The sequence below is a fragment of the Apteryx rowi genome, unplaced genomic scaffold (genome assembly GCF_003343035.1).
Source record: "Apteryx rowi isolate R43461 unplaced genomic scaffold, aptRow1 scaffold_160, whole genome shotgun sequence".
Taxonomy (NCBI): Eukaryota; Metazoa; Chordata; class Aves; order Apterygiformes; family Apterygidae; genus Apteryx; species Apteryx rowi.
In genome coordinates this window covers 365,969-393,945 of record NW_020447864.1, presented here as the reverse complement: position 1 = coordinate 393,945, position 27,977 = coordinate 365,969, and the positions used below count along the sequence as shown (strand labels likewise).

Sequence of the window (27,977 nt, the reverse complement as noted above, 5' to 3'; positions counted from 1 at the left end):
TAGCTTACTTCATAATTGCCTATATTTGAAAAATAATTATCCTTGAAGGAAAAGACCCCAGTATAAGCAGAGTTTTTTTCTTCCTATTAGTTTCAAGGAAATACTCCCTGTTCCATATGTCTCCACCACACAAATGCATGTGCATACCATATAAAGGGACAGACTGTCATTAAAAACAAACAAAAACAAACAAAAAAACCCCAAAGTATAACTTCACTTTTGTTTCCAATAGCTGCAATAGATCTCTTCTGCAGAATATCAATCTTTTAAACTTTCACCTTCAATTAGCCCAATCTAGTTTTCCTAGTATATATATATGTACAGAAAAAGGAAACTATAGACAGTGTTGATAATATGGAAAAAATATTTTGAGTTAATTAAGACTGAGATCGGTAGTACAGTTTCAAAAAAAAATCCCCAAACAATGTAACAGGGCATCTGAAAATGACTTTTGCTTTTGTTGTTCATGCTGATTCTTTGTAGTTTTGTTACTCACGGCAAATCTTCCAATCTGGAGGCTTCGTGTCTTGGGTCCAACAGATCATAACCACATTCATTGTAGATTTCTAAGTAGGAAACATGAGTTGTATACACTTTGCTGCTATCCTAAATAAGAAAGGAAATAAAAGGAAGGGCTATAAATAGCAGTCAGAGCTAGGCCAAAGGATAGATTTATCACTACAACTTCTACATTGCTTCCTCACTGTCTCTTACTCTTTTCCTGGGTATGGTTTACATTTTCAATTCGTGATACTTTTGTGTTTTTCTGTTACCATATGCATAAAAGCTCAAGATGAAAAAGGAAAAAACTTAAAAAAACAAAAACCAAAAAAACCCTATACCCATGATTAGAAGCAAGTTTAGCCTGTCTTTTTTTTTTATTGGTTCCACATATCTAAAAAAGTCTGCATACACTTAGAATGTGGCAGATTGGTTACAGAATTGTGTAACGTGCCATTTTTTTTTACTTCCATGACAAAAAAGAATGTTACTATAAAGAGGTAAACCCTCATATTATGGATAAAAAGGCTATCAAAAAAAAAAAAAAAAAAAGAAAAAAACCAAAAAAACCCCCAAACCCAAAGAACAAAAAAATAAATCAGAGCTTTACTTCATTTAGAAACTTCAGTGACATACAGCTTTCCACACTCTTTATCATAATATTTAAACACTATAAAATGTCAGCTATTTTCTGTAATTCTCATTTTGTCTGTATTACACATTGCCAAAACGTAACTTAACACAACTGGGTTTTACAGACAGAATTTTCTCCTCCCCCAAAGCCAAATCCAAACAACATAAACCTCAAAATAATGGGCTATGATTTTCAAAATGAAAGAAAATTAGTCACTTCTTTTTCAGCAGATGAAACCACTGTGAAAGCACTCATATCACACTTACAGTAGCAGTTCTGTAATCCAATCTGCTACAGTTTTTTCAAAATACCTTGAGATATGAAGTTCTCATTTTCACTGAATAACTATTTCCTATAGGAGCCTTTTATTGATCATGACAGATCACTGTTTCAAGGGACACTGTTTCAAAAGATACACTACAGATGGATGGAAAAAATGGATTAAGAAACTGTTCAAACAGGAAGCTGTGAAACTAGGAGAATTTCTAAACAATAAAATTAAAAGGAGATGTTATTAAAAATAAAGGTTTTGATTTGCCTCTCTTTTTTTAATAAAAAAATTTATTTCCTTGCTTTCAACTGCTTGGTCTCATCAGCCCATGTGAGGGCTTCAAAAGTCTTTTATTTTGTCCCCTAAGATCACTTTTCTCTGTTCCATCATATCTATGGATAGGAGGCGGATGACAGTTTTCTCTTGTGGCAGTGCTTTCCAAAGCTCTGTTATATAGAGAAAAAGAAATGAAACAAGAGAAGGATACAATAAGAAAGGCACGTGGAAGGATAAAGCACCAAGAGGAGGCAGAGAAAGAAAACGTATTAAACAATGATCTGGAAACAGGCAGGTAGAAATATCCCTAAAAGCCAGCTAGGTAGAGCTTAGGATCAGAAAAACCAGTACAAAAATAGAAACTCAAACATTTTTGTTTCTATAGAGTATATTTGCTGAGAACGAGGCAAATACATTAGTTATCTTTCTTCATGTTTTTATTACATAATTAGCACTGTACAAGCATGTTGATGTGCTTACATCGCACATTGTTGGCAAATGCAAGACCACCCTATTTACTTTTTACAACAAAAGTCCTCCCTGTAGTCCCGTGAGTGCAGCAGAATGTCCAAGGAACGTGATTACACAGCTTTTTTTCATCTTATTCACACAAGAACAAATTTACATGCACTCATAATATGCTGTGTAGACATACCTGCCGAAGTCATACCTTTAAAGAATCAAGATAACTATTCAATATTGTTAATCCTTACTAAGGCAGGGTATGTTCATGTGACTGAGATACATACCCTTATGAGGAAGAATTGGCAGGATCCAACTCTATATTAGATGAATGAGAGCATATAAAAGTACGAGTTAAAGATTGATGTTAGGGTCAAATAATGCACAAATTTGTTTAATTTAATAGCTTTGTTAAAATGTGAAGATTAATCTTAAATTAGTCATAGGCCTGATGGACTAAATGAGGAAACAAAACCTCTATTACATCAGACTGAAAAACAAACGTCCTTTTCCTCTCTTCACTTTTGCCTCCTATAGTTGCAAGAGCACTAGAATAATTGCATTTTATTGCATACAAATGTCAAATTAAAATCATTCTACAATATTTTGGTTATAACCAAACACAAAAAAAGAACTTTTTTCCTGAAGTTCTTATACCTTCAATGCCAATCACAGTATCATCAGCTTGTTGTTGTTTTTTTTCCTCAGTCCTCTCATGTGGCAAAAATGGTATGTGTTATTTAATCTTTCCTTCCAACCTGTGGGCTGTAGGTCAGTGAAAAGACTTTGGATTAAGAGTGCAGGACTTGAAATTAACTTCACTATTCAATGGAGAAATGTTGTTGCTGTCACTTTATTTACATTCCTGAAGCATATCAGTTGGCTATTATTAGGAAAATTAACATAGAGAGATATTAAGGAATGTTTCTGGCAAGTTATGATTTTTCATGTTTTTTTCATAATCATTTGTAAAGAGGCTCTTAGATGTTGAGACATTACTGTGTAGTGTAGTATTTTAAATGCTATTATTACCTTCTGTAAAACTGAATTGCTGCCATGTTTTCTGTACATAAAAAAATAGAAGAAATCACCAAATTCAGTTTCAGTTGTCTTTTTTAGGGCATAGTAAATCCAGAAGAACCATACAATTAAATTAAAATTAGTATTCTCTTTCTGCCAAATTCAGCCAATTCTCTTTCTGCCAGGCATGATATTTTTTTGGCACACAAGGCAACACTGCATTTTTCTTGATTCAAAGTGAAAAAGTACAAGATTTCAAATTCAGTGGTGTACAGTGATGTGTACATCAACTTGATTAATTTGTAAATGCAACAATTACAGTTACTATTTTTCCAAGGTACTTTTCTTTCTGTAATCACAAAACTATTCTGAAAATTTGTAAGGCTTCTTCTACTACTTCTGCAGGGCACAGCTAGGGTTGTTTAAATATCTTAATACCATTCACTTTTACATCACTGGATTAGCTGAAAAGCAATTTTATAGCTCTTGGTTTTAGGTTAATTACAACACTGGAGTCATATTTTGCCCTAACAGCTATGTCAAGTTCAGTAATCAAAGAGCAGTTGCCATTGAGCTGTCGGTGGCAGGAAACTCTTCCGTGGAATATCTAAAAAAAATGAACTACTGAGAACTGTAAGACTCAGAAATACTAAAACAAGAGGGAAAAGGGAAGAGAGAAAACAAATATTTTAAGTATTTACTACTGCTGTTTTTTACTACTGCCTAACTTTTTTGATGAAGCCAAATCCATTGTCACTTCACCCATACAAATACACCTCTTTCTCTGGCTCCAGTGAAAGTTTCATGTGTAAAGCATCTGCAAAACTGGGTTTCAGACTACAATTTACAGTCTTTGAAAGTGTTTTTCTAATCACTATTAACTAGTCTTTAAAGTACCAATATCCTTTTAAAAAAACAGGCCAAAGGAATTCTTTTTCAATAAATTCAATGAGAAACAAATGGACAAGTGCATCTTGGAAAGAATACACTAGGAATAATAATAATAATAATAATAATAAATAAACATTCATGACATTTCTTACTGTTTACAGCTTACTTGTCTATATGCTATATGTGTGTAATTATGTAAAGAAATTTGCCTAACATATCTTCACTTACCATCCAACTATACTCAGTGAATCAGACTTATTACTAATATCACTTACAAACACGTAAATTCCATACAAGTGCATAACTGGAGTTAAAAAGAAAAGAACATGAAAGGAAAATGAATATGCATCTCTCTCCTCTTTTGAAAAGATTTGCACTATCGACTTTAAAAATTGCTTTTCATAATACTTAAATGCATTTAGCATTGTAGTTCTATAATATACTCTAGCTAATAACTAACATTATTTTAAAATGCTTATTATTCATTTTGCTATTATATATGTATTTTTTACAAGCATCAGTCAAACACAAAGAAATTAAGTAACATGAAAAGTGAAAGCAACGGTACATCTTTTATACAATCTTTTTGGTTTACAGTTGCAAAGAAATCAGAGTATTTTTTGTATTTAATGTGTGTGATGTAATGCATGCAATACATAAATTACAGTGGAGCTAATATAGTTCGAGTTAAGAAAATTAGAACCAATTATGTGATCTAAATGTGATCCAGTCCCATCAACTAGAAATAGCATGCTTTTGAAAACTACAAAAACCCCTCCAATGACATCCATTATTTTCAGTCTACTGAAACAAACCAGGTCACCCAATAGTATTAGTAATTTTCTCCTGTAGTAAGTTACATGCTTTCTTAAATATTTTCTCTAATTTCAGGGCTTACCCGTAACCCTATTATAAAGGGAGTCTTTCGCAATATAATCAAGTAGTTGTAAACTAGACATGTAAGAGAAATAGAAAACAAAGTTCCATACCTTCTGCAATTGATGAAAAATATAAGATAGAGTCCTGGGAATAATGCCTCGATCACTGTAACGTTCTGCTCCTCCTGTGATGGTGAAAGTTTTACCACTGCCTGTTTGACCATATGCAAAGATAGTACCATTATATCCTGCCAAAGCACTATGGAATAAAGAAAGGTAGAGATAATTAATATATTAGGCATAATGTATTTTCCAAGGTCAATTTACATAGCTTTGTATAGAACTGAAATACAATTAACAGTAATTCTTAATTACACATCAGCTGTCTTCAGTAATACAGGATCACACTTAAAGACATTTATTCTAGATCCAATGGAATTTAGATTTTCTGGAACTGAAAAACTTCATGCCTTGACTTATTCCATAATTAAGTACCATCACTAGCTGATAACATTTATTACTACTTACATTACCTTTGTGCACCTTTTTCTAGGGCTGGATCATTTTTTGAAATGATAGGAGTTAGTCTCTTTAAAGACTGTAGATTTCAGGAATTGTGGCCATTGATAYATTACAGCTAAAGAATCCAAAAATATTTCACATATGACTTCATAAATTGCAACCAGGGAAGATTATATTGTGGTTAGAAACTCATTTAAGGATACAGTTATACTAGGGGCATTTTACTGTTCTGGGAATACTACTATACTAAACCAGCAAAGTACCCCTAGCTTGAATAAGGGTATACAGGAGAATTTGTGCTTATATCAGCATAGTAAAATCATCACTCACTATGAAAACAATCTAAATCACATTGGTAAAAGCAATCTTTTCTGTTAGAACTGTGTCTATACAAGAAACTTTTATAGAACAGCAGTATTAGCTATACCTTTACTTGATCATCTTTTTTCACATTTCTCACTTCTACTTGCAGAAGTGCCTAATAAAAGTCTATTTTTTTTTCCTCTGTAAAACACCATACCATTAACTTCTACTTGATTTTCCCCAGACAGTAGATAAGCTTAATGACAGCAGTACAGCTGAATACTTGGAAGGAAAATTGGGATTTGGCTGCAGCAGACATACAGCTCATCTGCCATGGCTGACTGCAGAGAATTTACAGGTTATGACACAATATATTTGGAGATATCTGGTCCTGATTTTGTTTTAAAGGAGAGGGTTTTTAATGCAGTCAACAAGAAGCAGTCCCCTTGACTATGATGATCTGGATTCCATTACTGATAAGTTGGTACAATTTGAAGAAACTATTTGTACACATGAATATAGCATATGTTTTTTTCCTCATTTATACGTGGCAAACTTTCTTGTACTACTTGTGAAGACAGTCATATTTTCCTCAAGTAAGACCCCTTTGAAGGGGTGATATCTGAAAAATAAATTGTTTTTCATTATCTGCCTGTGCTTCTTTGCTATTTATAGTAGACTTTTTTTTTAATCATGTATATCATTTAAAAAAATTCTATTGATACTCTTAGAGCTGTACAAGGAAAATGTATGACTAGTTGACTATCTCAAGAGATAAAATACTAAAAACTTTTTTCCATATTTCTGACTCAATTTCTTATTAATTACTGTAAACTGCCCTATTCTTGAAAAACATTGCAAGTATTCTAAGATCCTACACTTCACACTGACTGACAGACTATAAACAATGAGGTAAAATGATGGAGGACCATTATCTTGCATTTTCAACTGTCTGTAAAACAGGAAAAAAAAAATCAATAAAATTATCAAAATTGATTAGAGTTACAAGTTAAAAAGTGATGAAAGCTATTATTGACTGTAATAGTCAAATGGACAATTAAACTAGAACTCAAGAGAGTCTATAGTTGACAGGATATGTAATAAAGATACCAGATTAGAGTGTCAGGCTTTACACTTTCCTTTCAACAGCTGTCATTTACAAAGACTTGCCCTGGATTTATACAGCTTCTAAAACTGTTTTTCCAGAATTCCAACATCTCCTGACAAAAAAAAAAAAAAAAAAGAAGGGAGTATTTGAAAAAGGATAAAGTAATCAAGAAGGAATTAATTCTTTGATAAAACTTACCAGAAGCAAAACCTACCTTGGATTTGATTTACTAGGCTTAAGGACTTGCAGATTTTGTATACAGAAAGGCTAAAATTATTCTTCTGCATTTTATTTATTGAGAAAGTGATAAATAAGCCAAGATTATAAAAAAAAAGAAAGAAAAAACAATCCTTGCATAAGAGGAAAAGGACAATGTATAGATAGCTGCTGGTCTGGCGCCACAAGAGATGCAATGCTTCTCCAACTTAAAGTTTATTTAAAAGCCTGAGYAGCTGCCAAATTGCTTAGTTTAATCCATTACAGTATGATGTCAAAGAAAGAAACAGAAACATGCTGAAAGGAAATACACTCAACATCTGCTCCAAAAGACCAGAACACCCAACAAAGACAGTACATATAGATTTTAGATTCCAGATGTTAAAAATCAAGACATAATCATTATTAGAAAACACCCCATTTATCTATTTTAGGAATTTCTGATGCCCACCACCATAGCATCTGAATGCTGAAGACAATAATGAGCTGTCAGAAGGTGGGGGGTATCAAATGAAGCTCGCACATGGCAGGTTCAAAACAAGCAGGAGGAAATGATTCTTCACACAATATGAAGTTTAAGCTTTGAAACTCCTTGCAATGGATGTTGTGGATGCTAAAAGTTCACGTGGGCTTCAGTGGAGACTGGACTAGTTCATGAAAGAAAAACCACTTTTGCATCAGAAAGCCCCTGAACTACAAATGGCTGGAGGCTAAAAAAAAAACAAAAAACAAAAAACAAAAACAAAACAAAACAAAAAAAACCACAAAAACTTGGGCACAGTAGCTCACCATGCTTACCCTGTGTTTCCCTAGGCATTGACCGTTAGTTACCGTCAGAGACAATATACTGGGCTAGATGTAACTTTGGTCTGACCAAGTACAGTTGCTCTTCTATTTTTACATCCCTGCTCTTCGGCTCTTCCAGATCTAGCATTTTGGGCTGTTAAGTCTTCTTACTCCTTTCCTCTTTTCTCAAATTGTTAAAGATATATATTTCCAACTATTGTGTCGTGTCTCCTGCAGAACAGTTTTCCAATATGTTCTAAAGAAAATGGTAAAGGTGTGGCAGCATGCTATTAACTTGAGGTCCCTATTCATCACAAAAAGCTACCAGCTAAAATCATCACACATGTAAACGTAAGACAAAATTTCATATACCTCACACTGTCAGAACAAAAAAAAGTCAGTGAGTTTTTCTTGTGATATTTGATTCATAAATCCATTATATACACCGCATTGCATCAATGAAGTCTGAATAGCCTACCAGAAAACACTGAACATTCATAAAATGTAAACATATCAAAGCCAATGTATGGTCATAGTCAAATGTAATTATAAACAATATTAATACTGCATTGCATAGAAACACCGTAAAAGTGCTAGTTATGAGTTTCATTTTAATATCTAAGAAGAAATTTGATCATTCTTTTATATTTATATATAAAAAAAATCCTGTCCAGATTTATAGGATTCATTTCTTTCATTCAGAATACATTAAAATTAACAATCAAGTCAATTCAAAAAGCCTGAAGGCAACACGGACCTGAGGACATTCTCAGGGCTCTGGGGAACCGCCGATGAGGAAAGAGGACTACCAATGCTATCAATGAAGCTGCAACCATAAGCCTTCTAAAACTGAAGCACAACCTGCCATGAAAGCAGGATGGAGGATCAGCTCCTTCAGGAAGTCTGAGAATAAAACTGACTTTATAAGAGACGAGAGACTAGGAACTCAGTGCAGGACTGACAAGGCTCCTTTGCTTAGGATCAAGCTGAGGACTGTGATTTCAGCTCCCCAAAAGATTGGAAGACTCAGTGAAAAGGAACACTCTCTATTGGATCAGCTGGTTCACAAAGAACTAAGCTTATGAACTAAACAGAACTACAACTTGCGTAGACATATATGTTTACGAATGAACAAATTTCAAAACTCAACACGCAATTACAAATCTCTGTTTAATATTATGAATGCTAGTCAATACCAATTTTGAAAGTCTGTGTGTGATAAAGTCTACAGTGAATTAAGTCATATAAAAGCCAGGCCTGACCTTACTAATTCATACTTCTTTTAAGTAATTGCTCTTGGAATCAACGGGAATTGGTATACTTACTTGTTAAAGATATACTTTGTTCTTTTTCTACTTTGAAATATTTCAAGGCAAAATGGAATACCAAACTGCCTTATCAGTCTGATTTTAATTCTTTCTTCCACGGAGTTTTATACTGAAATCATAAGTGTATATATATAGGTGGGTCGATAGTTAATCAATCGATTTAAAAACTAATATCTACATGCTAAATACTCACAAAGTTTAAGATATGCGCCTATTGTTTTTCAACCTAAGATGTACAATCTGTTTGGTGAAAACCATATAGAAGGCTTCATGCACATTAGTCACACACAAAACGTTATTAAAAGATAAAAACACTGCAGAATTACTCTTGACAAAGTGAAGGATCTCTCAGATGCTAAGAGTTAGTTATAATCTTCAGAAAATACACACAGTCTCCCATTCATCACAAGATGTAATGGTAACAGATATCTGAAAAGTTGGCAATACTAATTATGAGAGGCTAGGAAGAAGGTGGATTCTCTGAACAGCTTCCACCAAAAGGATTCTTGAAGATTGTCATCCGCAAATGAAAGCTGTGCCTAACAGTGGTGGAGCAGATTCTATACTGGGAAAGACAGCATGGAAACAGCAGCTCTTCTCTACCGTGCATAATTTATTTTGAAAAATCTACATCTGCAAAATGTCGGTTTATTCAGGCAAAGTCTGCATCTTTACACACCAGTTTTTATGAATATAAATCCCAACTTTTTGTTAAGCTTATTGATGGTAGTCTTGTGAAGACTTTAAAATATTCATACATGAAGAACACACACTAAAGGGCTGTTTTCACAGTCATGTTCCCTCAGGGTTATCAGAATGCCCAGAATTTCGTTTTTTTTTTTTCCTGCCAGGAAGCTGAGTTTTGGTATAGTTAAGGGGATGCTTTGTTCAATAAATTGTCTCTTAGCTACTTCAAACAAAACACATCAAAGACACATAATCCAAGGAGAGGCTTTGCTGAAAAAATCTTTCATGAGTTTATGCAATATTGTATGGCTCCCTGTTCAGAAGTTCATGGACTGCTTCCAGACAGATTAGCTAAAATGTTGCTGGAGAAATCTGTCTCCAGTATATCTTAGCAAAGTTACTCCTGTTGTGATTGTTAGAGTTCCTAGAGGGACTACTTTCTTTAATAACAAGTACTGAGATCAGAACTATAGAGCCTAATTAAAAAAAAAAAGAAAGAAAAAAAAGAAAAAGCATTTAAAATAGGATGACTAAAACTTGCCCAAATTTGTGAATTTGTTTCACTGTGTTAGGAAACTTGAAGAGGTCATTTTATTTACAGGCTAGAACATGCAGGCATATATTTGTAACACTTTGTGACAGATTTAATTTTTACTAAAAGAAGAGAAAGTGCTATTCACCACAAGCCGCATACAGCAATCTTTACACAGCAAAATGCCTGTCAATCTCAGGACAGCATTGCATTGCCTACAAAAATATTTAAGGCTAAACTTAAACCAAAAAAATACAGAAAAAAGACATAAAAAAGAATTTCTAACAATTATCCAACAAATAATTTGTAGTTTCAGCTTTGCTTCTACTGCTTAACAATCAGCTATGCCATCTTCCTAACTGGAAAATATGGAGCAAGCTAAATGTGCAAAGGATGCACCTAGCTTGTCATTTGCCTGAGCAGTAAATCCCACATATTGGACTTAGTACTTACGAACAACAGAATCCACTAAATATGAACAAGTGCTGTTGGCCTGGATTTCTACACGTAAAGAAATCCCAAAGAAATTGTCCAAGATCTCAAATTCTATGAAAACAAGATTTCCAGAAAAAGATGGCATTTCTGGGAAAACAAAAACATATTGTAGACAGATATACTATAGCTCTGCAAACAAACACAATTCAATCTCATTTCAAATACTGAGCTGTCTTCGTATCTCGTTATTAAGGTATATAAGCTTTAGGTTTCATGACTGCCACGAAAAGCCTGAAAATGTAACACACTGCAAATCCAAATGGCTCAGAAAAAAAAAAAAACAAATTTAGTCTTAACACTTTTTCATCTAACTCACGATGTCAAAATATTAGGATTTCTCAATTTCTGTAGTAATTAATAATTTTGTTAGCACTGTGTAAAAACATTTTAAAAAACTATCTGTTTTTGTGTTTCAGTAAAAATCCATCTGATCACATCACATGAAGAATCACATATCACAAAGTCATATATAATGAAAAAAAACCTGTAATGTTTGCTGGATATACTTGCTTGAAATTGGAACATATATGGCCTACACGACAATATATTTACATACATGTACTCTACAGCAAGGTGTTTGTATGATAAATATTAGGGTTTATTTGGTTTTGTTTTTTAAACCACTGCAAGAAAAGTCAATTTAAAGCAAAATATTGGTGAGGAAACATCCTGGTTATCTGCTAAGTATTCTAAAGCCATCAACAAGTATTTATGAACTAAGCAGCTCTCGTAAAGTTGATACCATTCAACAGTCTAAACTTATACACCAGAAGTTTTCTTCAGTGGAAGGCAGAGTAAGAAGAAAAAATAAACTTTTAATGAAAATGGGCAATAGTAACAACAGCTAATATCAATTTAAATTAATTAATAACATGAAGCGCAGTTAAGCAGCCCCTAGTCTTTGAATGAGTATTGTTTTATTACAGCTCAAATCTATTTTATTCTATTATTCTGCAATAGTACTTCTAGTCTAACGATACACCCACTTCAAAATGATTTTAATGTAGAAGAAAGACTAGATCTTTTCTTACATTCTCTCAAAGAGCTATATTCTTTTCTGGTTAAGCACTTAAAAATTGTTGCTGACTTTTAGAACTGAAACAGCTTGTGTTTGACTTTACAAATTTAACCAGCAAATATTTTAAACACAAGAAAGTATTGAATATGTCCTCTATACTGCATACACCTGAAATCACACTTTTTGCAAATGAGAGATTGTGCACACACATAACTGAATAAGGAGATTAATTTGATCACACTGCTATATATACACACTTAACCATTTATTATGACAGCAACATAATTTAGCATTTTGTGGTCAGGCAAGCTAGAAATTTTCAAGTTTTCTCTCCAAGCTGTGACACAGATACTCTGCAATTTTTCCACATTGACAATGCTCAAGTCAAAAATTGCAATACTTTCAATATTTTCCTAAACAGAATATTGAAATAAGCAGTAAAGATTTAGATAATGCATGGAGAAAGAATTCTTCATCCGCAAAGTATCAGTAAGCAAGACCACGATCCGAAGCTCATTCAAGTCACAGAACATTTTTCCAAYGATCTCACTGACCTTTAAGTGAGGTTCAAAGTGTGGAAGGTACTAATACAATTTGATGTAGATTTTTTGTTTGAACAAATACTTAAACCCAGTACAGTATTTAAATATATCTGCACGTATCAAAAGTACTTCTGATACTTTCTGAACTCCTAACACACATTTTAGAAAGGTTTTGAGCATTTTTTTTTCCCAACTAATTTGGAATACACTGAATTTTAACAACTCAATTGTTTTGGAGAAGAGACACAAAAAGTAACAAGCTGAAGTAAATGCTCCTTAATTAATTTATTTTCAGTATAACCTAAACACTGTTCCATTACCTAATACTGTTATATGCAAGTTTATATAACTATGGTTGCTCAAGAAAAAAAAGTTTTGGCTTTATGAAAAATGAATTACAACATGCTTTCCCTTTTGTCTTTTGGGCTCTGAAACACTGGTTAAAAAAATCATTTATTGATTAAAAAATTACATAGCAAGGGTTTAATACCTTAAAAGCTCCACCTTATCAGTGGTAAGACAGTCATAAAAAAGGCTTCCCAAAGTCTAGAGAAAAAAAATTGTAAATAAGAAAGTCATTTACTACATATAAAGACTTAGCCAGCAACACTGAAGAAATTAAACAAATGCTGTAATAAAGTTGTTGCAACTATGATGGTCTAAGGATTAAGGAAAACCAGGTGTTTAGAGAAAGGTAATATCTTTTATTAGACTAGGTAACGTATTGGGAGTAGCGGACTAGATTCAGGGCTTTACTGACTTACTGCTTCTTTGGTTATGTTAAAGAAGATTCTGCCTCTCCCCCTACAATCTTGCTAAGTAAAAGCTGTCAGTAGAACTTTGCATCAATTATGAGACAGACTATTCCTTCTAGTAAAGGCTTATCTAAGAACGCAGTTAAAGAGGAGCAAAGCCATGCGTTTTTTTCATCTTTTCTAATTCAGTTATCAACTTGCACTTTCTAACATAATCATGATTAGTGTCAAATTAAAACATACACAGTAAGAAATTACCATTTCATTAAAAATTTCAGTTTAGATCCCTACTTTAAAAAAAAAAAGGCTTTTACAGACTAATGTATTGGCATTTTCAGTCACTCAGCTGATTTACCTCATCCCTTAAAGATGCATAATTCCTAAATAAAGGGCCTGATACAGAAGTCTTTAACTCATACAAGTAATTCCACTTAAACTGATGGATCCAATATGTTTACAACTGCTTAACATTCCTCACATGAAAAATTCCTAAAGTGAGAGCTAGACAATTTATGGGTAGTTACTACAGTTTGAAATATCGTTCAGTGTTTAGTCCTTGAAAATCCAAGACTATATAAAGAGAGGTTTAAAATCCAGTGACAGCAGACAGAGGTTGAAAGCAGACGGAGGTTGAAAGCCGACRGAGGCTGTTTTATTGTGGTTGTTTCTTCTGACTACATTTTGTTTTAATTTGCAATGATTGTTATTTGCTCTATTTAAAGTTTATGGAGACAACTTTCATTTCTTTCTGTGCTCACTGTTAAAGAGGCCGCACACAGGCCTGTGCCTAAGTATAATGAAGTACTCTCCTTGCTCTGCTCTTGCACTCTTTCCATAAGGTCAGACAGACAAGCTACCATGAAAACTACAAGATCTGTATAAAAAAAACAAAAAACCAGAACTCCATACCTCTAGTACTGTGTCCAATTTTGGACTTCATGGTACAAGAAGGATGCTGTAAAGAAACTGGGGTGAGTCCAAAGGAGGACTACCCAGCTGGCTAGCGCTGAAACACATGACATACAAGGGGAAGCCAAGGGCTGGGCTTTTTTCAGCCTGGAGAAAAGGCGGCTATGGCTATACCAGAGAAGATGAAGCCAGACTCTTCTCAGAAGCATAAGGTGGTAGGACAAGAGGCAGTGGTCACAAGTTACACAAAGGGAAATCCCAAGTGGATATACGGAAAAAGCTCTTCACAGTGAGGGCAGATAAGCTCTGGAACAGGTGCCCACATGGGCTGTGGGATTCCCATCCATGGACATTTTCAAAGATCCACTAGGCAAGGGCTTGAGTAACCTGCTCTAACTTTAAAGTTATTCCTGCTTTGCTCAGGAGGTTGGACCAGATGAGCTACAAAGACCTCTTCCAACCTAAAATATTCTATGATTTTAAGAGAGAATTTGTTAGCAGTAGGCATAATTCACACAGACTCATCTACAAAGGAAGGAAAAAACCCCCAAACAAATATTCCCTAGCAATCCCTGCAAACACGTTGCAAACTTTGCTCTAGTTCACCTATGCATCATTTTTATAACCGTCAATATGACAGTCTTCCTCAGAGAAGTCAGAGCACTCTGGTTCCTTTTATGTTACTCAAATCTTCAATTCATTGTAAAAAAGCCACAGAAACAGTGATGAACTTATTTTCAAGCTTTTGACATCAGCAGGTATTACAAATGGGGAAATCTCATCCCGACAGTTGCTAAATGAAGCCTACCCAGAACACTGACGACGATCACAGCAACTCTGAATATGAAGCCTGAGCAAAAAGATTTGCTTGCTGTGACACTTAATTTCTATTGCTAGACATACATTTCAGTTTCAAAAGGATTAAAAAGAAAATCATTTAAGCAGATGAAGACCTTTTTTATTTCTTATTTTTGTTTTGTTTTAAAACTAAAAAGTACAAAATATAAGGTTTATACTAAGTTTATAAAGTGAATAAATAAAATGTGTCAAAATGCATTAATGAAGAAAAAAAGAAAGCCTTATTAAGTAAGGACTAAATTCTGTGAGTGTTTATATGTAGATAAGAGAAACACCTAGGACTCAGAAACATTACACGAATTACTTAGATGATATTATTTTAACCGGATTCTGACAGCTTCATTTTAAATTACTGGTAATGTAAATGTAAGTGGCCATTCAACAACTAGGAAAATATTAGACTGATGAAAAAGTAGAAAACACCAATATCTTTGATCTTTAGATCCTGTCAACTCTTCTCATCTCAGTTCTTGCTCACCTGAAATATTTACCAATATCCATGTGCTTTCCCTCACCCTATCTCAGAAAACCTGAATCCATAGTCATTTTATAAAAATATTCAACACAATCCTGCAAAAACAACTCCCAGATATGATGTTTATGATTAAAAGAGTAAAGAACTTTATTTGCAAGATCTGGAAAATCAGTTCTAAGTGAGGATATGTCTTTACAAAAACTCAGTACTTAGGTATCTTCTATCAGTTGGAGCCCAGATTAAAGTTCTTTCTAATCAAAATAAACAAAGTATCTCAATATGATATTTTTTCTTTATACCTTTGCCAGATTTATGGAATAAATCTAATCTGGTAATGCTTCATGTTTCAAAAATAACACCAGTTTCCAAATGTGCATGTAACTGTTCTTGAAAATTTGCTGCAAATAAGTTTCTTTAGAAATTTCAAAACAGTTTCCTAAAAATAAGTAAATAAAAAGGTAATATAATTTCTTTTTAACTTAAATATCTAAATATATTTAGAGTTCCACCACAAGCACTGAAGAATATAAGTGACACAAAAGTACTCTGAACCAAAGCTAACAAATTGTAACCTATAAGAAGCAAATTTCTTTAACAGTTCTAAACTAAACAATGCAAGTCAAAATAAACATGCCCAATTAATAGTGATTAACTGATAATAAATCTTTTCCTTTTCTACTGCCTCGCACATGTAAACATTTTCAAGAAGTACCGTAATCATTACTGCTCCCATTTCTCAATTTAGCTCAAACTTTATGCTACATCCAAAAACCAAGTGTCCTTTTACTGTATATAGATTCTACAGTTCTTTTGTGCCCAAACCACCCACAGTAGTAATAACAAAGCTGTGATGCAAGTTTGCCTGCAGCTGAGCCATGCCACTGCTTACCATACTGCATCACAAATATATCCAGGTCAGAAGGGATCACGGTTTACTCAAGTCTACAATTTATTAACTAAATAATGACAATCTTCTGCAAACTACACAAATAAAGTCTGATATTTACACCTTTCCAGAATTCCAAAAAGAAAAGACTGTATTACAGCATAGTTGTTGTACTAGGCATTCTTCACTTAAATCACAGGAACATGAAGATTTATATAAAGGCCAGTGTTCCACAGACTCATCATAGTAGCAAGTATTGTATGATGCTGATCATACCAAGAGATTTTAACCTGGTTAGGGAGTTATTGTGCTAGGACTATAAAAATGAGTAAGTGACTGTTCTGATACTAGAGCCTTACAACATTTTAATTACTATATCCTTTTGTATTACAAGACAGTTGTATTATATTGCTATCCCAGTACTCCAAATGTACAAGAATTTTTTTCTTCATGAGCTCACCGTGTTGGAAACAATTCTTTCTTCCAGTTAGGTCACTCAGCAACCTACTGTACCAACCAATAGTACCTACAAAGGCAGAACCAACATGCATTGTTGCTGCACAAAACGAGCCTAAAGAGAAAGGAAAATGCAATATGTGTATTGCCATCACTCACTACAGCTGAGTGGTGGCAATAATAAACAATGAATAATGGGCAAATGATTTGGGGGTGGGGAGAGGGAATGTGGCTAAGAAGGGTGGAGAAACAGTCTCCTATACATGATAAAACCAAAAGACAATAGACTTGTGAAAAATACTCAGAATTTCAGCAATTCTCTCATTTGTATGAAAACACTGAAATTAACAGGAGCCCTTAAATATTTGACATTTGTTTTAAGAGACGTTTCTCATTTTTTGATCATGATTTTGTGGTGTTTATCCTTTTTTATTAAAAAAAAAAAAAAAGTGGTTTAGGTGGAATTCACCAGGCACTTCCTAACACTAATGCAAATTTTTCACTTTATTTCCACAGGAAGTGTAGTTAAATTTTGTTCTCATATGTTTAATATGGTAACCAATTAATGACACCACTTTTTTGAGGAGTTTTCGCCTTTAGGTACTTTCTTTTCAGAAAAACGGTCCCTTCACATCACAAGGAGAACATTTCTAATATGCTTACCTTGACCCCTGAGCTTCCTGAGTTAAATCTGGACACTCTTATAACCATTTAACATTGTTTGTAAGTGATACATAACTTGCATTTTTGTTTTCATAAAAGCCACACATAATGAAGCAAATGTTAGCTCACAATCTATGCTCATTTCATTTTGATATTTGATATGCCCTTCAACTATTCTACTCAAGCTACAATACTACCTCTTTCAAGCTCCTATTGCTCAGAATAGAGGACTACAGACTATGTTAATTTCTTGTATTTCCTCAATTGTCTTTCAAAAATGGCTGACCCTATATCCATAACATCTTTTAGAAAGCGTCTCACTGTGTTCATTCTGAAAACGCCTACTAACCCAAGACTTATCTCCTTTTCCAAATATATGCAAATGAACTAATAGATAGTACTGCGAAGAGGAAATAAATGACAAAAATGTTTGATAGAATCAGCATATATTACTAATGGTGATAACCTTATTTGCTTGTATATTTAAAAGGACTCAATTTGCAACATATACAGACAGTCCACATAACAACATGTTCTTTTCTGAGATGACCTAACCTTCTTTCTCTCATTCCTTGCTTATTTCATTATACCAATTGTTGGCTAGTCTTAATTTACGCCGACATTATAACACATGCTGCTGCAGTTAGGAATGGAAATAAAATACTTTCTCCTTCTTGTAAGAAAGCATTAGCATACTTGGTAGAAGAAACCTCTTATGTGTGAGAGAAGACGACTTAAGCTGCGCATCACAAAACACCTTGATGGGACAGAGACATAGATGTATTAATAGATATAAGTAAGACTTGGAATGCTCCTACATCCTGCTCAGGTAGAGTGAATCCAAATAAGAATGAAAGTCTAGCGAATCTTCTAAGGAACTTATTCAGATTATTTCCTCATTGAAGAGCTGAGAGATACAGTTAAGGAACCTGTATCTGTTTCAAGTATCATCTTCCAAAAAAAAAAAAAAAAAAAAAGCATTATTTGTCCCCTCAAAAGGATGAGCCCTATATGCTCTTTTGAGATATAATCTCTTTAGAACAGAAAATGTCTCTTAATAAATTTATCTGAGATACAACAAATCAGATGTTCATTGTGATGATGGCTTCTGGATGTTACAGAATGCATGAATAATTGTGACTGCCTTTCACTTTTCTGTTCTCCTGCTACATAAATTCCCTGCCTTTGTATTTTAAAACTTCCTTGAAGATTCTGTCTTTGTACTCTTACTACTAATGTTATTGAAAGTATTTTAAATATCTGGCATGTTGTATATGTGTAATTTTACTGTTAAATACTCGAAACAAGAACTTCTATTTCAATTTATACAACAGTAAAAATTACTGAAACAAAAACAAATCTGATTGCGCAATAATGACATTCTCCTCAAGACAGCTAGCCAAATATTTAAAGTTTGCATGAATAACTTCATACAAGAACTGAAATTAAGGAGGTTCTGAAAGATCCACAACAAACCTAAAAGAGAATATAGTTCCCTATATAAAATCAAAAGAACTATTGCAAGATTTCTGAGATGCGGAAAAATAAAATCACAACTCTAAGTCTAAATTACAAGAAAAGTACAGATTGCATCAAATCCAGGAGCATGACATAATCTGCAGCTTAACTACATTTGAAGGAATATCAATACTAACTCCACATGCTTTATTAGGAGAAATTTATACTAAGATATGTATGAAGTTATCTTCCAATAAAACAAAAATGTTCCTACTGTTGTGTCTGTCCCTTTGATCTGTCCCTAGTAGCTTCAAAACCAAGGAAGAATCTTCACAATTAAGAAATAAGAATCTACAGAATTTAAGATTCTCTTCACTTCTTTTACCATATGATGTTCAAAAATAGAGGTCATAATTTATTTAGAACCAAAGCCTTATAACCTAAGTTAGATTCCCTCTTTCAAACAATATCTCATCTAAAGGTCCAAATTTCAGAGCTACTATTAACCCATAATCCTACCGAAGTTGATAAAAGTAAAGGACATTCAGCATTATTCCAGCTTAGATGGCCATAATGAAAGCATACCTTGAAAGAAAATTAGCATCCCTTTTACTGACTACTGAATTTGCTATTAGTTTGAAGAATCTTGTAGCTACTTTATTTTCCTTGATGAGACAGCAAAACACAAATCCTTGAGTTGTCAGAGAGCTAAAACAAAAAATCACAGCAGGTCTAAATACTTTCATGTACCTTATTCATGGACTTACACAGGAAGAAAAAAAATATATGAAAGCAGAAGAGCAAAGGAAGGTCACTAGATTTCTGTAGGTATATTTAGTAGAGCTAGAAACGTCCTATTAGGATGTTTAGTCTACATCCTGTAGCTTTGTATTACAAAACAGTCTAATGATGCAAATATTTTTCCAAACACTTTAAATTACTAGCGAAATATTTTCTAAAACTGCAAAAAGGGATGTTAATGATATTATTTCTGCTTCAGACAGTATGGTCAACATTAGGTGGTATTCTGCAAAATATTTTGCCTACATTCTTTGTACAAAGAAGCAGAAAAAATAGAGCATAGAGAATATAATACAGATGCTGATTATTGAGGTAAACACAGCACATTAGAAGAAACTGAAATCTGCAGAAAAAGGAGCATTACCATGGAGGCTATCAGGTCTTTCAAAAACCACAGCTGATTGCTATTAGGTGTATCACCAGCTGAGTTTTTTCTAAATTGCATGATACATCTGAAGAAAAAAAATATTTTCAATGGTATTCTTTAGTAAGTCAACACAAAAACACTGGCCAAATCAGAATTGAAAACAAAACTAATTCAAAAACTATACTTAATTTCTTATTGTAACCATCATCATAGCACTGATATTTGAAGCATTATCAGCATAATCTTGTTCTGTTGTTAAACTAAAGCAAAGCTTGTTAGTGAACTGTAAAAGAAGGATGTTATTGATTTTCTCTTTTTTAACAGTCATCGTGTTAGTGCTGCATCTTAAAGACCAAGCTGGCTGCACAAAAAGTCAATAATATACACTTAAATCAAGAAGGAAAAGAGGAGAGAAGAGGAAAGAAAAGGAAAGAATACAAAAGAAACCAAGGAAGAGATGAGTCAAGCTTTAACAAAAAGTAATAAAACAAATCAAGCAAATCTCATGCTTGTAATGATTTTCAGAGACTGGTACTTCTGACTGAATATGCAAATTAAGCAAACTAGTGTCTGGTGCCTCTGAAACCACAGGCAAGATGACAATGTAACCGGATTTAAAGACAGAAAAGTAGTGGCGCAACATCAAACAAAGCAGATTTAGACACCAGAAGGAAAAGTTGCACCCAATTTCATCCATCCAAGAACAACTAGAAAGCTTTTAGAATCACAAACATTGTATTCCTGGTTTTAGTTTAAACAATGCCCAAGATTTTTCTTCCCTGAGTATTCAAGTTCTTAATTGAATTTTCTCATGACTATAGGCATGCATGACAAAGAGCCTCAAAATGTTATTGAACCATTTCATTGACACTTTTCTGCATATTTCTTTTCCCCAGCAATATAAAAGCAAAATCTGTTCACTTAGTAAAATTACTCCAACATCAGAAATAAGCACATTTTAACTGTTTGTCCCTGAACAAGAATGTCAACTTACAAACAAACAGAAAGAAATAATGAAGAGAATTTTGCCATAAAGGACTGTGGTCTTTCAGAAGTAACAGGGCAATTCTTATTGTCCCCAAAAGGAAAGGAAATTTGAGTCAGTAGCTGAGGACTCAATCAGTCAAAGAACTTCATAACTACAAAGACATTTTAAAGTACTTGGTTTGGTCTGAGAAGTAAAAATGAAGGAAAAGGAGGAGAAGCAGGAACACATTTCAGATATTGGCTATTCTATTATGAAAACACAACAAAACATATCCTTCAGTTTTATCAATAACAACAAAAATATTAATTTGGATACAAGGTTTAACATGTTAATAATGCTCAGAAAACTCAAAATATTCTTGTTTAAGAGTGATTTTATAATTTCACTTTAGCAATAAAAATAAAGGCTCAGCTGCTCAAAGGTGATTATGTGCCTAAGTCCCATTGATTTCAACAGCATTTAAGCATTTAAAAACCTTTAAAAATGAAAACTAAAGTTTATGTAATGGATCAAATCAATGTATGAAAATTTTGTGTCAGCCAACATTAAAATAAACAGGAAGTGATACCACTTTTCCTTTATTAGAAGCACTGCATAGGTGAATTACTCAACTAGAAAACCCTTCCATATTCTGGCAAACCACTCCAAAGGAAAAAAATATGCCTGTCTGTTGCTAGTTAGCTTCAACAGTATGAGTTTGTTGAGGACAATTTAATCCATAGCATGTAACAAACAGTTTTGACCCTTTGTTTTCCAAGCACAGTCAAGTCTTGTTTAAGATGCAGAAATCTGTCTGCAGTCAACATTAAAATCAGAAATATTCGAAGTAAAGTAAATGAGTTAACCTGAAGCTATACACTGTAAAGTCAGATATGCAAAGAAACCCATTTTGGATTAAAGAATTCAGAAAAATATTTTTTCAAGCATATTTAATTTATGCTTGTCAAGTTTCAGTTTCACTGGCTGTTCATTTTCAGTCAGTTCCCTTTCTGTTTAACATGGGCCTTTTATGCAGAAAATGGAGGGGAAAAAAAAAACTTTTTGAAGCAACAGGAAAAAGAGCTAAGTATATTTTTTAAACACACTACGTGCAACTAACAGTTGGAGAAAGACCAGGAGTCAAACTGAGGATGTCYTTCCCCTCCCTGCCCCACATGGTGGAAAACACATGAGAATGCTGAAGAATAACTTGCAGAACCATAGCTTAAATCCATAGGTGGATCTGACAATGAGTGAGAAAGAAGTTGGTACCTGAAATAATACTTCCCAGTTTACTACAAAGTGTGGATTCTGAACAGTAAACAAATAAACATTAGGCAGAAATTTTGATTCCTCCAGTGCGGGTAGAAAGACAAAGACTAGTAGTAGCTTTAGCTATGGGGGTATTGAACAAAGAGAATGGCATATTAGGAAATCCTGCTTGGTTCACAGCGGCATTCAAATCATGCAATGAATGAGTAGGGCTTCTACATCAGTTTAAACTCTCACCTTTGAGAGCCATAAAATATAAGCAGTGTTTAATTATTATACTGAGGAGAAAAAAAAWATATATATATATACACATAGTTCTAAAAGCACTGTCATACACATTAAGACAAAAATAATGAAGGCAAAATTTGAGAATATCTCACATTAACTCCTTAATATTCACAACTTAATGAAAAATAAATAGGGGAGATAAGATTTTCTTTAGGTTTAACCCTTCACGGAACTATATAGGGAATACTTTTCTAATGCAGAGAAGCGAGCTTATATTATAAACAAAGATCCTAATATATACAGATTTCTATGCTTCTGCAACAAAAGAGGCAACAGCAGCAATGCTAATTTAGGTGTTAATAACAGAACCCTACCACATGTAAAAATCCCAGGAGATCTGTGCATATCTACCAGATGCAGACTTATCAGCATTTAGAAAATTAAAACATAATCCACTTTTACAACAACGAGACAAACACTTGTCAGCTTTTCTCCAAATAATGCAATGAAAGCTACTTTTGACCCTGTGTTACCCCTCATTACCCACAAGAACAACAACATACCATTCTGCCACTGGTTTGGCAATGCTGTCAAAAACCACATCTTGTTTAGCCTCTTGATCAAAAATTTTCTGAAATCTGAAAATATTAGGCAAATAATAATTGTTCAGAATCTTAAAACACTACTTGATTCATACATTTTTGTTTTTGTTTGTAATAGTCAATGTTTACATCATTAGGCTTACATAACTTAGCACAATGTTTTCCCTGTAATCTTACCCACAGCATGCTGTTGTGCCATTGTATATAAATAGGCTATACACAGTGCTGCTTTGACAAGATCTGCACAATAAAATCCTCTGATAAAATGATGTGGCTTGGAAAAACAAAAAACAAAAAACACGTATTTTAGATCTATCAAGAGAACCAGTGTTTGTAATTGGCAGCAGCCTAAAACCTGGATAAATAGATTACACTAAAACCAAATACAGCATCCCACCAGTATCGCCAGGCTCACATTTTTTCATAACTATTTCCTTCATTCTGTTGCACACTTACCATATGTAAGAAAGATGGAGATATTTATCCCAAACTAAAATCTGTCTCCTCCTATATAAAAAACTGCAATTATCTTACAGAATCACAAAAACACAGAATGGCTGAGGTCAGAAGGGACCTCTAGAGATGACCTAGTTCAGCCCCCATGCTCAAAGTAGGGGCAACTACAGCGGGTTGCTCAGGGTCGGGTCCAGTCAGGTTCTGAATATCTCCAAGGAAGGAGATCCCACAAACTTCTCCAGGCAACCTGTTCAAGTGTTTGACCACCCTCACAGTGAAAAAGTTTTTTTCTGATGTTTAAATGGGATTTCCTGGATTTCAGTTTGTGCCCATTGTCTCTCGTCCTTTCACCGGCCACCACTGAGAAGACTCTGCTTCTGGCTTCTTTACCCCCACCCCCATCAGGTATTTCTACACATTGATAAGATCCCCCTCAGCCTGCTCTTCTCCAGGCTCAACAGTCCCAGCTCTCGCAGCCTCTCCTCATGTGTCACACGCTCCAGTCCCTTAATCATCTTTGTGGCCCTTTGCTGCACTTGCTCCAGTATGGCCATGTCTCTCCTGTACTGGGGAGGCCAGAACTGGACACAGCACTTCAGAGGTGGTCTCACCAGTGCGGAGCAGAGGGGAAGGATCACCTCCCTCAACCTTCTGGCAACAGTCTGCCTAATGCAGTCTGGGATATCATTGGCCTTCTTTGCTATGAGAGCTCATTGCTGGCTCGTGTTCAACTTGTCCACTAGAACCTCCAAAGCAGCAAAGCTGGGCTGGTCAGCCCATCTGTACTGGTGCATAGGGTTATTCCTCCCCAGGGGCAGGACTCGGCACTTCCCTCTGTTGCACTTCAGATGTTTCTCTCTGCTCCTTTCTCCAGCTCGTCGAGTCCCTCTGAACGGCAGCACGACCACTATTTTGATACCGTGTGAAGTACCAGCCACTCCTCCCAGGTTTGTATCATCTGTAAACTTGCTGAGGGTGCACTCTTCCCCATCATCCAGGTCATTAATGAAGATGTTAAACAGTTTTGGACCCCAGTATTGTCTACGCTACCAGTGACTGGCCTCTACCTGGACTTCGTGCTGCTGTTCGTAACACTCTGAACTCGGCAGTTCAGCCATTTTTCAGTCCAACTCATTGTCCACTTATCTAGCCCATATTGCATCAGTTTATCTATGAGGACTTGATGGGAGGCAGTGCCAAAAGCCCTACCAAAGTTGAGATGAACAACATCCACTGCTCTCCCTTTATCCACTAAGCCAGTCATCTCCTTGTAGAGGGCTATCAGGTCAGATAAGCGTGATTTCCCCTTCATAAATCCAACTCCCAATCACCTTCTTGTCCGTCACATACTTGGAAATCATTGCCAGGACTATTTGCCCCACCACCTTCCCAGGGATCGAGGTGAGGCTGACCAGCCTGTAGTTCCCTCAATCCTCCTTCTTGCCCTTCTGGAACAGAGGGGTGACATTTGCTTTCTTCCAGTCCTCAGCAACCTCCCCCAGTCACCGTGACCTTGCAGAGATAAGGGACTGTGGCCTCGCAATGACACTGGCCAGCTCCCTCAGCACTTGGCGGTGTATCCCACCAGCTCATGGGCACTTTCTTGAACAAACTGCTCCCATTTGCTTAAAGGTTCCCTAACCTCACCCCCCTCCACCAAGGGCTACTCTGCCTTGCTCTGGACTTTCCCACTGGTCTCAGAGGCCTGTGTCTCCCAAAGGAAAGTCTTACCAATAAAGACCACAAAGAAGGCCTTTTCTGTGTCCTTTCTCACCAGGTCCCCTGCCCCATTCAGCTGTAGGCCCACATTTTCCTTTACCTTCCTTTTGCTGCTCATATCCCTTTAGAAGCCCTTCTTGTTGCCTGGCACATCCCTCACCAGATTCAACGCTAGGTGCGTTTTTGGCTTTCCTAACCCCATCCCAGCATGCTCGCAAAGGGCATTTCTATTCCTCCTGGGCCACCTGACCCTGCTTCCACCTCCTCGCTGCTTCCTTTTCATGTCTGAGTTTAGCCAGCAGCTCCTTGTTCATCCATGCAAGCCTCCTGACACCTTTGCTTGACTTCCTGCTCACCAGGATGGACCGTTCTTGAGCTCAAGGAGATGCTCTTTGAATATCAACCAGCTTTCCGGGACCCTTCTTCTCTCCAGGATCATATTCCATGAGATTATTCCAAACAGGTGTCTTAACCAGCAGTTAAGTCAGCTCTCCTGAAGTGCAGGGTTGTGATCCTACTTTTTGCCTTGTTCCCTCCTCTTAGGACCCTGAATTCCACCATCTCAATGATCACTGCAGCAAAGGCTGTCCCCAGCTGTCACATTCTTGATCAGTTCTTCCTCGTTTGCAAGAATGTGGCCCAGCACAGCATCACCCCTCATTGGCTCCTTATTCACATGTCAGGAAGTTATCATCAGCGCACTCCAGACACCTCCTGGATTGCTTGTGCCTTGCCATGCTGTCATGTTGTCCCTCCTGTATGAAAGTGTATATTCACATAGCATTTCACAGTGTATTTAGAAAGGCACCACGGTCTCCAAGGTATTATGCAGTGTGTACAACATCTCAGACTACTGCATAATACAAAAGGTAGAGGTATACATTCTATCCTGCTAACTTTTAATCTGCCAAGTCATTCAACCAATTTTGTTTGACACCCGGAGAAGAAAATAAGAACAAAGGCGAATAATGATTGAAGTGACCAGGATACGAAGAATACATGAAAAATGGGGTTTTAAGGAGGAAAAAAGAAATATTTACTCCATAGCATTACATAAGCAATTACTTATTGCCTTAAGGATTATAAGGCATAGTATTTCTCATCTCACAGGCTTTTTAATAATGGATAAAGACATAAAAAATGTCAGCATTCCTTACAGCTGGCTTGGTCATCTGCAACCCAAGCTTGTCTTCCATACTCATCTAGTTGAAGAGGACAGATCCTCGATTCCAACCGAGAACAGATTTCCTCAGCTGATTTACAACAACATCAGTTTGAGCTGCAGATGTTTGTCAGATGCACTCTTTTTTAGTAGCATAAAATAATTAATTTGAAGACCTACATATTTTATATAATAAAAAATAAAGAATTTTCAAGTTGGAAAAAGACATTACCAGCTTATTGCTTAAATGTGGTTATATATTTAACTGCATTATCGAAATTTTAAAATATTGCCTTCAACTCTCTATTGAAAAGATGAAAATTTTTGATGGATATTGCTGGTACTTATTTTTAGTTTCTAAAAAATATTTACTTTCTAGTGTGATTGTTCTGTTTCTTTTAACAATCTCTGGTTTTCTTTATTGTGTTTTGGTTATGCCCGAAACCAACAAGTTCTAAACAGTGTGTTTTACATCAGGACATCTTTAGCCAGCCTATGCCAACTCATTAGGTCACACGAGAATACACAGTCCTGCATTCAATTTTCACAAGCAAATTTAAAACAAGCTGTAAGAACTGAAGATGCAATGTTTGAGACAGGACTCAGAAATGTATAATGACATGCAATGGATACACACAAAAGAATATATCCATATAATATATAGAGATATATACATATATAGCCTTGACTATCAAATTCTATTAGGTGCAGAGCAAAATATGCTGCAGTATTCCTCTTGTTAAAGGAGTTATACAAAAATAAAGCTAACTATATGAAAATTAATTTTAAGAAAAGGCTTTTCCTGATTCTATAGATCTGTATCACTAAGAATAGTGGTATCAACCACTGAAAACAAAAGATAAAGATAAGGTTTTTACTTACTTGAACTTGTAGCTTTCTCGTTTATTATTGACAAACCCATCTGCTAAATCACGTGGCACAATAATCTCCAGACTTGACACAGATGTCTCATCGTCATCAACTGAATAAATCTAATAAATGTGGACACAAATTAACAAAATTACCAATAGAACAGTATTATGTATACATATATAATGCATGTATAACACACCTTAGCATGGCAAGCTTGGCATCTTTAACTGCCAAAAGACAAGCTTCATATAAATTTCAGAATCTCATTGCATACCATGGCTAATCAGTATCTTAAAATAACATAGCAGACCAGTATAGTTCTGCTTACTTTAAAAGCCCTTACTATTTGGGTAGATTTTCCTTCAACTATTATACAAGAAGACAAGCACATGTAAACACTAGCTTGTTTGTTATCATGTAAACACCACAGTAAGATTTCAGAATGTATGTAGCCTCTTTGACATGATTTGCTTAATAAACTGCTTCAATATCTGAGCTATTATTGAAAAACAAAGTGCAACACCCAAAGCAATGCCCTCCCAAAAGACCCGGAGAAATCTATTAAAGAAAGGCTCGGAGAGAATGAATGGGGCTTGCTTT

The 27,977-nt window shown here is 35.0% G+C and overlaps 1 protein-coding gene across 1 annotated transcript in view; it reads right to left on the bottom strand.

The window, feature by feature from the left end:
* The window catches only part of KIF6 (kinesin family member 6), a 201,797-nt gene that overhangs the window by 148,638 nt on the left and 25,182 nt on the right, over positions 1-27,977 (bottom strand). Inside the window, exons 3-6 of the mRNA XM_026059833.1 lie at positions 27,387-27,496; positions 23,129-23,203; positions 5,045-5,192; positions 497-606 (exon numbers count right to left, since the gene is read on the bottom strand). Coding sequence (XP_025915618.1) covers positions 497-606; positions 5,045-5,192; positions 23,129-23,203; positions 27,387-27,496 — 443 coding nt within the window. The remainder of the gene's footprint in view (positions 1-496; positions 607-5,044; positions 5,193-23,128; positions 23,204-27,386; positions 27,497-27,977) is intronic.